Below are 15,458 nucleotides of genomic sequence, written 5' to 3'. Positions count from 1 at the left end.
ATTCCTCCCACTCTACCCTCTATTACCATGCTAATATGAAGAGGGCTTATCTTATGTGCTTGCAAACATTGCAGAGGAGGGGAGTCTTACTGAAGTTAGGTTGCATGCCGTTTATTTGCACAAGACATTTTAACAACTTCCCAATTAGTGAATATGAAGAAAATACTTTTTAATGGATTGTGAAATAAAAATGAATTGTAATTAAGATGGAATACTTAAATGTTGTTCTGCTGGTGTGATGGTTTTTCCAATCAAGGTATCAGTTTTGATGGTTTATTACATAATGCAGCAAATTATTGCATTTCTAAAAAAAAAAAAAAAAAAAAAAAAAAAATGCTACACCCGCATTTTGTAATAACTGTTGCAATATGTAACTTATCATAAAATGCAGCAATGTTTATTACAAAATGCATTCAAGAATTTTATTACATAATGCGGTGTTATTATATAATGCGGTGAAAAATTATTACATTATTCCATATTGCACCGTTATTACATAATGCGGCACTACACACCCTTTAACAATGACTATACAGGGTGGGGAAGCAAAATTTACAATATTTTGAGGCAGAGATTGAAAGACAGTGTATGACCAATTAGTTTATTGAAAGTCATGAGAATTTATTTGCCACAAGAAAATGTACATAATAGAAAATGTTTTTATTCTATGTGTCCTCCTCCTTTCTCAATAACTGCCTTCACACGCTTCCTGAAACTTCCACAAGTGTTCCTCAAATATTCGGGTGACAACTTCTCCCATTCTTCTTTAATAGTATCTTTAAGAAAGTCGACATTGCTGTGTGATGTTCTATTGGTAGCATGTTCTAAAACGCCCCAAATAGCAGAATCCAGAGGGTTTAGATCTGGGCTAGAAGGCGGCCATAAACATGATTCCCAAAAATTGCTTAAGTTGGATTTGTTGCTGTTGTCAACAAGTGTTTTGGTGTTCTTGTGTAAGATTTTAACTTCAAATCATATTTTACTGCATTTCTAACGGTCTTGTTGTCTACCTCAAGTTCAATTGCCATTTTTCTCATGGATTTGGTTGGATCCTTTAGGATTTTGGATTTGAGAGCTTTAATAAAAGCTTTGGTACATTTTTTTGTCGCTTCCTCCACTTCCAGACTTTCTCGTAATAGTTTTGCTCATAGTCATTCTCTTCTTTCCATTATAAACAGTCTTTATGGACACTCCAACTATTTTTGAAATCTCCTTTGGTGTGACGAGTGCATTCAGCAAATCACACACTCTTTGACGTTTGCTTTCCTGATTACTCATATGGGCAAAAGTTTCTGAAAAGGTATGGATAATAGTGTTAGGTATGATTATGACATCAATATATGTTTGGTTTCAAAACAATTGACGTAGTGCCTGCTGAGAAAAAACAACTAAATGTTCATTGTAAATTTTGATTCCCCACCCTGTATACCACAGGTGTCAAACATGCGACCAAAACCGGCTCGCCAAAGTTTCCAATCCAGCCCGTGGGATGAATTTGCAAAGTGCAACTTAGGGCATCGAACTCAAAAATAATATCATAACCTACAGGGGTTGGACAAAATAATGGAAACACCTTAAAAAAATCAACAAAATATAATTTAATATGGTGTAGGTCCGCCTTTTGCGGCAATTACAGCCTCAATTCTCCGAGGTATTGATTCATACAACTTGTGAATTGTTTCCAAAGGAATTTTAAGCCATTCTTCAGTTAGAATACCCTCCAACTCTTTTAGAGACGATGGCGGTGGAAATTGACGTCTTACTTGAATCTCTAAAACTGACCATAAATGCTCAATAATGTTGAGGTCTGGGGACTGTGCCGGCCATACGAGATGCTCAACTTCATTAGAATGTTCCTCATGCCATTCTTTAACAATTCTACCTGTATGGATTGGGGCATTATCATCTTGAGGTGAAGGTGTTTCCATTATTTTGTCCAATCCCTGTATAAATAATGACAACACCAATTTTTTTCTCTTTGATTTAGTGCAAAAAACATTAAATTATGAAAATATGAAATGTCCACAGAGTCCACATTCCACAGTGGATGTGGACAATTTTGTGCCAGATACAAGATATTATTATAAGCTACAGGTGGATCAAATTGGAGGCTAATTGGAGTCGTTTTGAATTTTTTTATGAATTTTCAAAAATTGCTCAATGATAAGAGATAGGAAAATTTGAGATTTTGTGACCTTGCTGTGACCTTGAACTTTGTCCTACTTGGCCCAAAATGTAATGGGTTGGTCCCAGGGCCTAGGCTGATCTGTGGGTAAAATTTGGTAAAGATGGTTGGAATAGTTTTCCTGTAAAGTTGCTAATGAACAAACAAACACACAAAGCAAAGTGATCACAATACCTCCTGGTGGAGGTAAAGTCATATCCTCTCATCTGAAGGTTAAGCATCACACTCCAGTAAGGACTATATTTACTCTGTTCCCAATTCTGATCATTTCACTACCAATATTTTGTGACTGCGCCCCCTGTTGGCTGAGATATGATGACTGTGACAACCAACCCCGTTCTCCCCTAAATAAATACAGTCTACTCTCGTTATACCGCCAACTTCCGTTCACGGCCAAATTGGCGGTATAGCGAAAATGGCGTTACAACGGGTTGCGTCCATAATGTGCATGTCTTTACTATATGATGTCTATGCTGCCTCCGTTAACCCGTTCTAATTGCATTTCTAAATAAATCTTGATTCTGTTATGTAGTAAGGGATCATTTAAAGTGGGGAAACATTTTAAGCATTATTATACCGTGTCGGGAAATGACACCCCATCATCTTGAGGCTTTGGTTTAATCCCACGTCCTCTTCCCGACATCCTGACCTACTGAGTGTTCTGCGATAAATGAACGGTGGCCGTTCCGTAGACCTACTCGTAGCTTGTCGCGATCAGCGTCTGGCGCGTTTGTTTCAGTGCATTGTTAAAATTTATGTGTACTCGATGGCAATCACGCTGGCGGTATAACGGTCGGGAAATCAATGGTATAAGTGTTGTTTGTGCATGGAACTGGGCTGGCGGATGGCGATAGGCGGAAATGGCGGTAGCTAATGGAATAATGCATTGGGGATTTTTGTGCAATGGCTTTGGTCGGCGGTGAGCGAACGAGAGTAGACTGTACATCCATTTGCAGTATGTCAAAGCCAAGGTGTTCCTTACATTTTAATGGTGTAACTCAGTTTAAAACTAGCTGGGACTTACTGGGAACTTTATAAAGACTTGATCCACTTCATTGACTAATGTAATATCATAATGAGAATAGCAGTTTACATTAAATACACAGGTTATTCTTCTCACGTGTCATCTTGAATAGTAGGCTTAAGTTTCAACTCTGACATTTCGTCACGTTGCTATGCAGTTTCCTTGAGGAATCTCTTAATAAAGATGAGTTTAATAATGATGCCGTAGGCGGTGTCGGTACAAATCACAGCGTCTCCTCTTTGAGGGTGTCTTTAGTTGGCTGTGGTCCTCTCGGCTTCCTGTTATTTTACTTTCTATGTTCCTGCGTCCCCTGTGAGAATCAAACAAAGAGCTGCCCTCAGCATGGAATCCCCTCTGCTGTCAGGATGGAGAAAAGACAAGTGGCTACAAACTCTTCCCTGCAGGGTTTCCCCGCATTCCCCCTTCCACTTCAACACCCGACATACATAACTTAACGCTCTGTCTCCTCATATCTTATGGCCTTGTCTTTGCTCTTACCCTCCTCCTCTCCTTCTGCACAGACTCATCGTTTCTTGTCTGCTCCTTCTTAATAGCTGAAGTATGTTGCAGCACCGAGATCAAAGCGTCCGGTGATTTACAGGAAGGTCAGACTATTTCACAGTATCACTGACAGGGCCTCTGGACCCACTCTCACTCCGGGATATGTCTAGTTGAGTGGGTAGCTGACGGAGGGGCTGGCTGTCCGACTGATATCCTCACCCGTTGAGCATCAGTGTTGTGCAAGTTACTTCCAAACTGTAATCCATTACAGACTGCTTGTTACTGTTATTTAAAGTAAGAAGAAAGTAAGTAAAAACATTAAATGCACAGTGTGTCGTAGTAATGGGATCATGGGAGTTATCACCATTAAAGGACCTGACATTATAAAGTGACATTTCCTACTGGTAAAGTTACCAAAAGTAATGTTTACCTCAACCACTCGCAGAACATTGTTGAAAACAGTTGATATATTGCACAAATCAACAAAATACTACTCATTTTTTAGATATTTGAATGCAGAAATTTAACATATTGTAGCTTTAATTTCTCAGCATCCAGTGTTGTGCCAGTTACTTCCAAATGTAATCCATTACAGATGACTTGTTACTGTTATTTAAAAGTAACAAAGTAAAAACATTAAATGCACAGTGTGTCGTAGTAATGCGATCATGGGAGTTGTTATCACCACTATTGATCATCATTAGATGAACTAATGTTATAAAGTGACATTTCCTACTGGTAAAGTTACCAAAAGTAATGTAAACCTCCACCACTCGCAGAACATTGTCGAAAACGGTTGATATAATGCACAAATCTACAAAATACTAATCATTTTTTAGATATTTGAATGCAGAAATTTAACACATTGTAGCTTTGTCTCAACATACAGTGTTGTGCCAGTTACTTCCAACTGTAATACATTACAGACTGCTTCTTACTGTTATTTAAAAGTAACCAAGTAAGAACATTAAATGCACAGTGTGTTATAATCAAAGTCATAGTAATGGGATCATGGGAGTTGCTATCACCACTATTGATCATCATTAAATGACCTAACATTATAAAGTGACTTTTCCTACTGGTAAAGTTACCAAAAGTAATGTAAACCTCCACCACTCGCAGAACATTGTCGAAAACAGTTGATATAATGCATAAATCTACAAAATACTGGTCATTTTTTAGATATTTGAGTGCGGAATTTAACATATTGTAGCTTCAATGTCTCAGCATCCAGTGTTGTGCCAGTTACTTCCAATTGTAATCCATTATAGATTACTTGTTACTGTTCTTTAAAAGTAACCAAGTAAAAACATTAAATGCACAGTGTGTTATAATCAAAGTCGTAGTAATGGGACCAGTGGAGTTGCTATTACCACTTTTGATCATCATTAAATGAACAAATATTATAAAGTGACATTTCCTACTGATAAAGTTACTAAAAGTAATGTTAACCTCAACCACTCGCAGAACATTGTCGAAAACAGTTGATATATTGCACAAATCAACAAAATACTGCTCATTTTTTAGGTAATTGAATGCAAAAATTTAACATATTGTAGCTTTAATGTCTCAACATCTAGTGTTGCGCCAGTTACTTCCAAACTGTAATCCATTACAGATTACTTTTTACTGTTATGTAAAAGTAATTCCTTACCTTACAATATTACTGTCTCAGAATTGTAATGCGTTACATGACTCCTCTATTACTTTAGCGTTACATACAGACACTTGTCGTAAGTGCAATGTGTATTTTAACAATCTTATATTTACTATGATGTGTAATTAACTGTCATTTTTTGTTTAACACTCGTCTTGTCCTCATCTGTGTTTTTAATTGTATATTTTGTAAAAGTATATATTTAAAACCTTGTGCTGCCTTTTAGGGTCATATTTTAACATCTGTCCAGGAACTACAGCTGAAAAATAGCCATGGGGTTAACTCTGGTGCATTTGCAGAAATGTGATTTAATGTATAATGTCCAACCAATAAATAATAAACCAATAAAAGAAAAAAGAAGTATAGCCGGCCACAGTGTTATTCTATCTGTATAAGCCTAAAATTCTGGATTGATGAGTAGTGACCTTTAACCCAGGGGGATATAAATAGTAGCTCCAAATGTTTGTCTTTGTTTCCGTGCAAGAAAAGCACAAGTGCACTTTTAACAATATTATGCCACTCCTTTACATTACATTACATTACATTTAGTAAATTTAATAAGAGGCATAATTGTAAAAATCCTACTTATTTTTGATAAGAAATTTCAGGTTCATGTTTGTTTAGATTATTCACACCTTTTGTCAATATAAACATTTTCATCATGTAATTTTACTTTTTTGCACTAAAACAAAGAGAAAAGAACTGGAGTTATCATCATTTCTAGGTTATTATGATAGTATTTTACTGGTTCACTTGATATCATATGTTGCCCCTGAACTAAAATGAGTTTGACCTCCTGGGGGTTAAAGGTTCAATATTCATCAGTCCGGAAATTTTAGGCTGATACTGATAGAAGAACACTTTGGCCGACTCAACTCAGAGTTCACATTAATAATCTTGGGTTAAATTAATTGACTGTTTCCTGGGAAGTTAAAAATGTTCTCACTTCTGGGTTTTAAGCCTGATTTCTGCAGCACCAAAGGGATCGGACCCTTTGGGGGGGCTGGTTTTGGCCTGTGGATGACTTATCCTTATAATACAAGTGTGTGACTCATTTGTTTTATCTTCTGGTGGTGTCTTAGATGCTGTTTATCTTATTACTGTGTATTTGTTGTTGTTGTTTTATCAGTTTTAATACATGTTGTATTTATTTGTATTTTACTAGTTTTAGTATATCTTGCATTTGTATCTACAACTTTGTACAGCACTTTAGGTACTTTCAGTTGTTTTAAATGTACTATACAGGGTGGGGAAGCAAAATTTACAATATTTTGAGGCAGGGATTGAAAGACAGTGTATGACCAGTTAGTTTATTGAAAGTCATGAGAATTTATTTGCCACAAGAAAATGTACATAATAGAAAATGTTTTTATTCTATGTGTCCTCCTTCTTTCTCAATAACTGCCTTCACACGCTTCCTGAAACTTGCGCAAGTGTTCCTCAAATATTCGGGTGACAACTTCTCCCATTCTTCTTTAATAGTATCTTTAAGAAAGTCGACATTGCTGTGTGATGTTCTATTGGTAGCATGTTCTAAAACGCCCCAAATAGCAGAATCCAGAGGGTTTAGATCTGGGCTAGAAGGCGGCCATAAACATGATTCCCAAAAATTGCTCAAGTTGGATTTGTTGCTGCTGTCAACAAGTGTTTTGGTGTTCTTGTGTAAGATTTTAACTTCAAATCATATTTTACTGCATTTCTAACAGTCTTTTTGTCTACCTCAAGTTCAATTGCCATTTTTCTCATGGATTTGTTTGGATCCTTTAGGATTTTGGATTTGAGAGCTTTAATAAAAGCTTTGGTACGTTTTTTGTCGCTTCCTCCACTTCCAGACTTTCTCGTAATAGTTTTGCTCATAGTCATTCTCTTCTTTCCATTATAAACAGTCTTTATGGACACTCCAACTATTTTTGAAATCTCCTTTGGTGTGACGAGTGCATTCAGCAAATCACACACTCTTTGACGTTTGCTTTCCTGATTACTCATATGGGCAAAAGTTTCTGAAAAGGTATGGATAATAGTGTTAGGTATGATTATGCAAAACAATTGACGTAGTGCCTGCTGAGAAAAAACAACTAAATGTTCATTGTAAATTTTGCTTCCCCACCCTGTATAAATACACTTGACCTTGACCTATCATTATTTCTACTTTACGTTATTATTTTACTGGTCCAACCCACTGGAGATTGATTTGGTCTGTATGTGGCCTCTGAACTAAAATGAGTGTGACGCCCCTTGGTTGTTAATATACTCGATAAACTTCAGTTAAATTAATTTATTGTTTTCATCTCATATGGAACAAGAGACCTGGGAAGTTAAAATGCTCTGACCTCTGGGTTTTAAGCCTGATTTGTGCAGGACCTAAGGGCCGGATCTGACCCTTTGAGGGGCTGGTTTTGGCCCGTGGTCCGCATGTTTGACACCCCTGCTTTAAAGGGGTCGTATTTTGCTAAACCCACTTTGGTACATTTATTTGTGTATTTGGATCCTAATAGTTCATAACGTTTGAATTTGAACCCTCCAGGTGGTGCAAAGCTATCTTTATATTCATTTTGGCAAAAATTGAGTGGATTTCTACAACCTGTTTTAATTCCTGCTTAATTTGTTACGTCTACAGGTGTCCTTCACTATAACGTGGTTCACCTTTCGCAGATTTTTTTTTTTGTGCAATTTTGCATGCTTTTTTTTTTTTTTTTTTACAGCGTATGAACGCACATTGTGTTCTGCGTCCTGATTGGCTAAGGAACTGTAAACCATTGTCAATCAATCTCCCCCGTGCCGTGTCTCCTGTGCAGTACAGAATGCGTTCTTCTTGCCAAATTTACATAAATGTTCGATCATTAGCAGTGTGACTCTGAAGCACTGTATGTTTGCAAGTTCTCTCCCCGACAAAACCCACAATGTCGATGAAATATTCTGCACCGACAAAGGCACCTTCGGTCGCACCCAAAAGGCAGAGGAAGATGCTAACTTTCGCACAAAAAGTTGGACTTCTGGACATGCAGAAGGAAGGTAGAAGTTACGCGGCTGTAGGGCGCCATTACGGAATAAATGAATCTTCGGTTCGTTACATAAAGAAGGAGGAAAATAACTTAAGGACGATGTTTTTATTTCTCAAACAAATGTTTGGGCCTGAAAACAGGTTTTGATCTTTGGTTTCATTCTATAATACTGTACTTATTTTTTAAACTCTACGAAGGTTTGAACTTTGAGAGTGTTTAAACAAGGGAGAAATGTGAGAAAATGTTAATGCCTGTCTGAGAAAAGTGTATAAAGTGTGTGGTGAGGGGTTTTACAGCCTTAAAACATTACAGGGTAGGGAAGCAAAATTTACAATATTTTGAGGCAGGGATTGAAAGACAGTGTATGACCAATTAGTTTATTGAAAGCCATGAGAATTTATTTGCCACAAGAAAATTGACATAATAGAAAATGTTTTTATTCTATGTGTCCTCCTTCTTTCTCAATAACTGCCTTCACACGCTTCCTGAAACTTCCACAAGTGTTCCTCAAATATTCGGGTGACAACTTCTCCCATTCTTCTTTAATAGTATCTTCCAGACTTTCTCGCAATAGTTTTGCTCATAGTCATTCTCTTCTTTCCATTATAAACAGTCTTTATGGACACTCCAACTATTTTTGAAATCTCCTTTGGTGTGACGAGTGCATTCAGCAAATCACACACTCTTTGATGTTTGCTTTCCTGATTACTCATATGGGCAAAAGTTTCTGAAAAGGTATGGATAATAGTGTTAGGTATGATTATGACATCAATATATGTTTGGTTTCAAAACAATTGACGTAGTGCCTGCTGAGAAAAAACAACTAAATGTTCATTGTAAATTTTGCTTCCCCACCCTGTACAGTATTATAATTGTAAAAACATAAAGCTGACTACTTTGCGGATTTCGCCTATTGCGGGTTATTTTTAGAGCGTAACCCCCGCGATAAACGAGGGACCACTGTTTACTAGTTACATCATGACATTTGCACATATAAGGTCAAGACTTCCAACGAGCATTTCTCAGAGTACGGAGAAATGAGACAGAGCAACACGGTCAACAACCTGGAGGGGGTGGGGTGGGAAGTGGCTCATTTGCATTTAAAGGGCCGGCGCTCAAAACGACCTTTCAGGTGTCATTACTCAGAAATAGGGTTGAAGATGGACCTGTGGAGTTGAATTAACCCTTTCATGCATAGTGGTCACTACAGTGTTCATCTATTCTACAGCTGTTTTCTTGCGTATTCATGGAATTTGTTGTTTTAGTTCCATATTAACCAACACAGTGGACATTATCATCACATACACTGACATTCATACCATTACTGTAACTTTCCTGTTCTTGATAAACCCGATCTGTAGTGACATATTTAAGTGTAAATCAATCGCTAATTGTTATTAGAATGTAATTAACAGGGTTTTTTGTGCATATTGTCTGAGTGAATAATAACTAGTATTATAGATAGTTAAAATGTGAGAAAACATCAGATTAGCTGTATTAAAAAGGTTTTTACTTCATAGTTTTCACACAGTATGCAAGTAAATACATGTTTCTTTGCTTCAAAAATTAAACACATGGTGTCCAGCTGAGTGGACATTTTTGTAACTCCGTGAAAAATAGGTTCTTAAAAAATTTCAATCACATAACTTTTTTTTTTTTTTTTTTTTTTAATGCGTAAAGAGGAATAAAACACTGAGGAAAAAAAATCTTGATTAAGGTTCTCATAATTCATGCATGAAAGGATTAATGAAGAATTCAGACCCAAGCATAGCATTTACAGGGAAATGTTTGGAAATGCATAATTCCATTTAAAAAAGCAAAATATGGCCCCTTTAAGCCAAATCAGTAGCTTCAATCATTAAAAATAACACTAATCTCCCTACAAAATCTGGTTTCCGTTTTTCTCCAAACTGTCATGCATCTGATACTGAACCTGCACCAGTACTGTGCTCTGCAGCTCACCTTGTCCTTTGACCTTTTGGGGGTCGATATGCCCTCTACGGTGCAATAAAGCATCACATTACTGTTATTACAAAATATACTGAGGAGGAAGGAGCCCAAAACACACAGAATTTACAGCCTTCTGATCTCCAGTGTGGCTGCATAGTGGAAAGTCTGCATGTTGACAAGCACTTTTTAGACTTTTTTTTTAATATCGATTCACATCTTCCATGCGGTCATGGGTGACGTGTTCTCCTCTTTCTTCTGAAAATCCTCACTCACCCTTCTTCCTGGCTCGCTAAAGGAATCTGGGAGAGCTTGGAGAGATTCTTGGCGTATTCCTCTTCTATCTTTATCCTAAGAGGGAAGTAGAGAGGTGCATTACCACACAGCTTTTATGCAACTCTTTCCATGCGTGTTTCCTGTGTTGTGCAACGTATCAATGTACATGAATGAGCATAAAAAAAGAGGAAACGGTTTGTTTTCATGACGAGTCTTTGGTTTTCATGGTAACGTAGGGACAAAGTGTGAAAAATAGAAACTGGGCTGAGCACTGATTAGAAAGCTGATACCTTTCTCGTATGAACTCGGCCATCTCTTTCTGCATCTGTTTCCCCTTCAGCTGTTTCTGCAGCAAAACCTCAAATCCTGTGATAGAGCCGTTGCCCTGGGGATCCTTTTTATCGGTCTATGAGATAAACACAACAAATGCACAAGAAACGCATTAAACAAACAACCACGAGGATGTCACACCTGGGCAAACGGGCTCAGTGAAACCTCCTGCTGTTAGCTTCTGCAAATATAAAGAGGAACAGATCAAATCAGATAAATGCTGCAAAAAAAAAAACAAAAAAAGTCCACCTAAAGCAGGGGTGTCAAACATGCAGCCCGGGGGCCAAATGCAGCCCGCCAAAGGGTCCAGTTCAGCCCCTGGGATGTTTTTGCCAAGTGCAAAAATTCCAGTCTTGAATTGAATTAAGCAAAAAAAAAAAAAATTAGCCTGAATTAAGGAGAAAATCTTCAATTAAGCCAAAGAAAATCTTCAATTATGTAAAAAAAAATCTTCAGTTAAGCCAAAGAAATCTCAAATTTAGCAAAAATCTTGAATTAAGCCAAAAAAAGTCTTCAATAAAGTTAAAAAAAAAAAAAAAATCTGAATTAAGGCCAAAAAAATCTTCAATTAAGTAAAAAAAAATCTTGAATTAAGCCAAAAAAAAAAAAAAATCTAGAATTAACAACTTAATCTTTTTTCTTTGTTTTAGTGTAAAAAATAACAATAAATTATGAAAATATTTACATTTACAAACTATCCTGTAACAATAAAATGTGAATAACCTGAACAAATATGAACCTGAAATGTCTAAAGAAAATTAAGCACCATTTTAACAATTTTTCTGCCTGTTCCTCAGTGTTTAGTGTCTTTGTAGATCTGATCCATAATGCACATGGAGAAATGATAAGATGAGGAATAATATTGTTAAAATTGCACTAAATTTTCTTACGTTTTTTAATTTAAATTTCAGTTTTTTCAGGTTTTTTTTTTTTTTTTGGATAGTTTATAAAAGTAATTTTTTTTTTTTTTTTTTTTTTTTTTTTAACACTAAAACAAAGACAGAAATTTGGAGTTGTCATTATTTCTAGGTTATTCTGTTATTATTTTTCTGGTCCGGCCCACTTCAGATCAAATTTAGCTGAATATGGCCCCTGAACTAAAATGAGTTTGACACCCCTGACCTAAAGGATATGATGCAATAACTTCAAAAACCCTGTCATTATTATGTACATTTCTTATTCTACTAAGGCCAATTCAGTCCAAACATGAGCGATAAACTACATGTAGATTAACCTTTTATCAGGCAAGTGACTATTTTTGGTAATTTCTGCAAACATTAAATATGGGGCCGATCCTGTGCCTCAATGAAGTCAAGAAGCATGTAGGTTTTTGTAAGACAGTGATTCAGAGAGATTTTATAGAAATTGTGAAGCTGTAAATAGTGAAAATGAGTGATTTTTGTCCGTTTATGACCTTGTAACAGTTGTTTTATTGCATGTGTTTACTCTTTAGCAAGTGCTGCTCTAATGTTTTATGGCAAGAGGAGGGAGACTGTTGTCACACCAGCCGACGAGGAGGTAGGTGACGATGTCCAATAACGCACTCAGGTTGAAATATAGAATTTCAGAGTATTTCAGTGAGTGCCCTATAAACGATTATTGCAACCAGACAAGACGGTGTATTATTTCAACAGCAGGAATGCTTTGCACACAGTATCTGCCTTTTAGGAGCTGGACAAACTTTGTAGCATCTCAACATATGAATGAACATGAGTTATTTACTACAGATATGCAAATGGTAGAAACATAAAAAAAAAAACACAGTTGATCATTTTCCATCAGTTTCTGGAGAAGTTCTATGCAACTCTTAATACAGGGGTGTCAAACTCATTTTGGTTCAGAGGCCATATTTAGCCCAATTTGATCTCAAGCAGGCCAGACCAGTAAAATAATGACTTAAAAACCTATAAATAATGATGTATCCAAGTTTTTCATTTTGTCTTAGTACAAAAAACCCCAATTAAACTATGAAAATATTTACATTTTACAAAAAAGATGTGAATAAGCTGAAAAAAACAGAAATTTCATTTGAAAAATTAGTGCAATTTTAACAATATTATGCCTCAACTTATTATTTATACATGTACATTTACACACAGTGTTACATAAACATTTGGTAACAGGCAGAATATTGTTAAATTTTGGAGTTTGGAACTAAATTTGAACGATTTTCACAATATTACATCTGTTATTATTATTAACACAACTCCAGATCACAGTGGATCCATAAATGCACAAAACATTTAGTAACAGGCAGAATATTGTTCAAATTGCACATTTCGGGTTGTTCATCTTTGTTTTTATTTACGTATTTATTTGCATTTTATTGTGAAAGAATAGTTTTGTAAATGTAAATATTTTCAGTGTAATGTTTTGTTGTTTTTTTTTCACTTAAATTTTTTCTACATACTTTTTCACAAAGAAAATTTGTAGTTGTCATTATTTCTGGGTTATTGTGTTGTTATTTTTACTGGAGATCACATTGGTCTGTATGTGGAACCTGAACCATAATTATTTTGGACAACCTGGACTGTTCAGGTTCATTTTTGCACTTTCATCCCGCAGGCCGGAATGGAACCTTTGGCGGCCTAGATTTGGCCCCTGGGCCGCATGTTTGACACCTGTGTCTTGATAAAGTTGCACCTTGTCCATAAATACTGAGAAAAATACAACCTTTATTCCAAAAACATGTCTTTATGAATCTTTGGTCAGAAATGGATTATGACATCTGAAGAAAATAAAGCAAAAGTAAAAGTCATAACATTAACCCTTTCATGCATCACATTACCGCAATGAACAGTTATTCCGTCTAATTAAAGCTACATTTTCTGCAGTAATGGCTCTTAATTGTCGTCCAATTACTTTTTTCTGATATTTGTTTACTCACTTTACTATAAAACATGTGGTTACAAATAAATGATGTAATAATCTACAGTTTAGGGACTTGTTTGTTCACAGTTAAATCCTTTTTTTGTGTGAAGGTTTCAGAATATAATCACTAATTCATGACATTCACCACAGTGGACGGTTACATTTTACACTGAAATATGTTTTCTTACATCAGTCATATATTTGCTTCGTGGAAAGAGCTTTATGGATGTGTTTATGCTTAAAAAAGATTAATGCTATTACATGTTGATGCATGGAATCCACTACAATGAAGAGCTGGATATAATGGTAAAGATATAAAATATTGAACAAATCTGATTGGATATGCTTTATGTCAAAAATACCAGCAGTTTATGAACAATTTATTCATGAAAGTTTTTTTTTTTGTTTTTTTTTTTCAAATTTGAGAAAATGACTGAATGTCATGGGAAGCCTCTGTTTGCATTTGATGATGCTACAAAGGTTTTTCTTCCTGAGTTGAGACACTTTGTTTTGTTGCAATATATGAAGCTATGATTTTCTAAATTATATTAAAACATTTCATATATAATCCCAGCTCTTAATAACATCACATGTCATAACAACAGGCAAGTCCATAAAAACACTGAGAAAATACACCCTAAATGTTTTGTATTGTCATGAATCTTTTGTTTGACGTGGACTTTTGGGACATAATGAGAGTGGTGATCGGTGATACATTCTCTTATTGGAAAGAGCTTTCTGGATGTGTTTATGCTTAAAAAAAGATTAATGCCATTACAGGGTGGGGAAGCAAAATTTACAATATTTTGAGGCAGGGATTGAAAGACAGTGTATGACCAATTAGTTTATTGAAAGTCATGAGAATTTATTTGCCACAAGAAAATTTACATAATAGAAAATGTTTTTATTCTATGTGTCCTCCTTCTTTCTCAATAACTGCCTTCACACGTTTCCTGAAACTTGCGCAAGTGTTCCTCAAACATTCGGGTGACAACTTCTCCCATTCTTCTTAATAGTATCTTCCAGACTTTCTCGTAATAGTTTTGCTCATAGTCATTCTCTTCTTTCCATTATAAACAGTCTTTATGGACACTCCAACTATTTTTGAAATCTCCTTTGGTGTGACGAGTGCATTCAGCAAATCACACACTCTTTGACGTTTGCTTTCCTGATTACTCATATGGGTAAAAGTTTCTGAAAAGGTATGGATAATAGTGTTAGGTATGATTATGACATCAATATATGTTTGGTTTCAAAACAATTGACGTAGTGCCTGCTGAGAAAAAACAACTAAATGTTCATTGTAAATTTTGCTTCCCCACCCTGTACATGTTGATGCATTGAATCCACTACAATGAAGAGCTGGATATTATGTTAAAGAGAAAAGATAGAGATTTGACTGAATATGTTTTATGTCAAAAATATCAGTAGTTTATTAACAATTCATGTGTGAATTTTGAGAAAATGACTGAATGTCGTGGGAAGCCTCTGTATTTGACGATGCTACAAAAGTTTTTCTTCCTGAGTTGAGACATTTTCTGTTTTGTTGCAGTATACAATGCTGTGATATTCTAATTTATGTTTCATTATTTCATACACACTCTCAACTCCACTGTTTTTGACATATAATGGCTTTTTTCTTGGTCTCATTTTGGCTTTAATAGT

The 15,458-nt window shown here is 35.7% G+C and overlaps 1 protein-coding gene across 2 annotated transcripts in view; it reads right to left on the bottom strand.

Annotated features, from left to right (window-relative positions):
• The window catches only part of gas7b (growth arrest-specific 7b), a 186,272-nt gene that overhangs the window by 59,877 nt on the left and 110,937 nt on the right, over positions 1-15,458 (bottom strand). For both annotated transcript variants that reach the window (XM_030122641.1, XM_030122642.1), the window contains exons 7-8: positions 10,883-10,998; positions 10,593-10,667 (exon numbers count right to left, since the gene is read on the bottom strand). In XM_030122641.1, the coding sequence (XP_029978501.1) occupies positions 10,593-10,667; positions 10,883-10,998 (191 nt within the window). The remainder of the gene's footprint in view (positions 1-10,592; positions 10,668-10,882; positions 10,999-15,458) is intronic.

This window comes from Sphaeramia orbicularis, chromosome 19 (genome assembly GCF_902148855.1).
Source record: "Sphaeramia orbicularis chromosome 19, fSphaOr1.1, whole genome shotgun sequence".
Classification (NCBI taxonomy): domain Eukaryota; kingdom Metazoa; phylum Chordata; class Actinopteri; order Kurtiformes; family Apogonidae; genus Sphaeramia; species Sphaeramia orbicularis.
The sequence above is the reverse complement of the archived record's forward strand: the minus strand, read 5'-3'. Positions and strand labels throughout refer to the sequence as shown.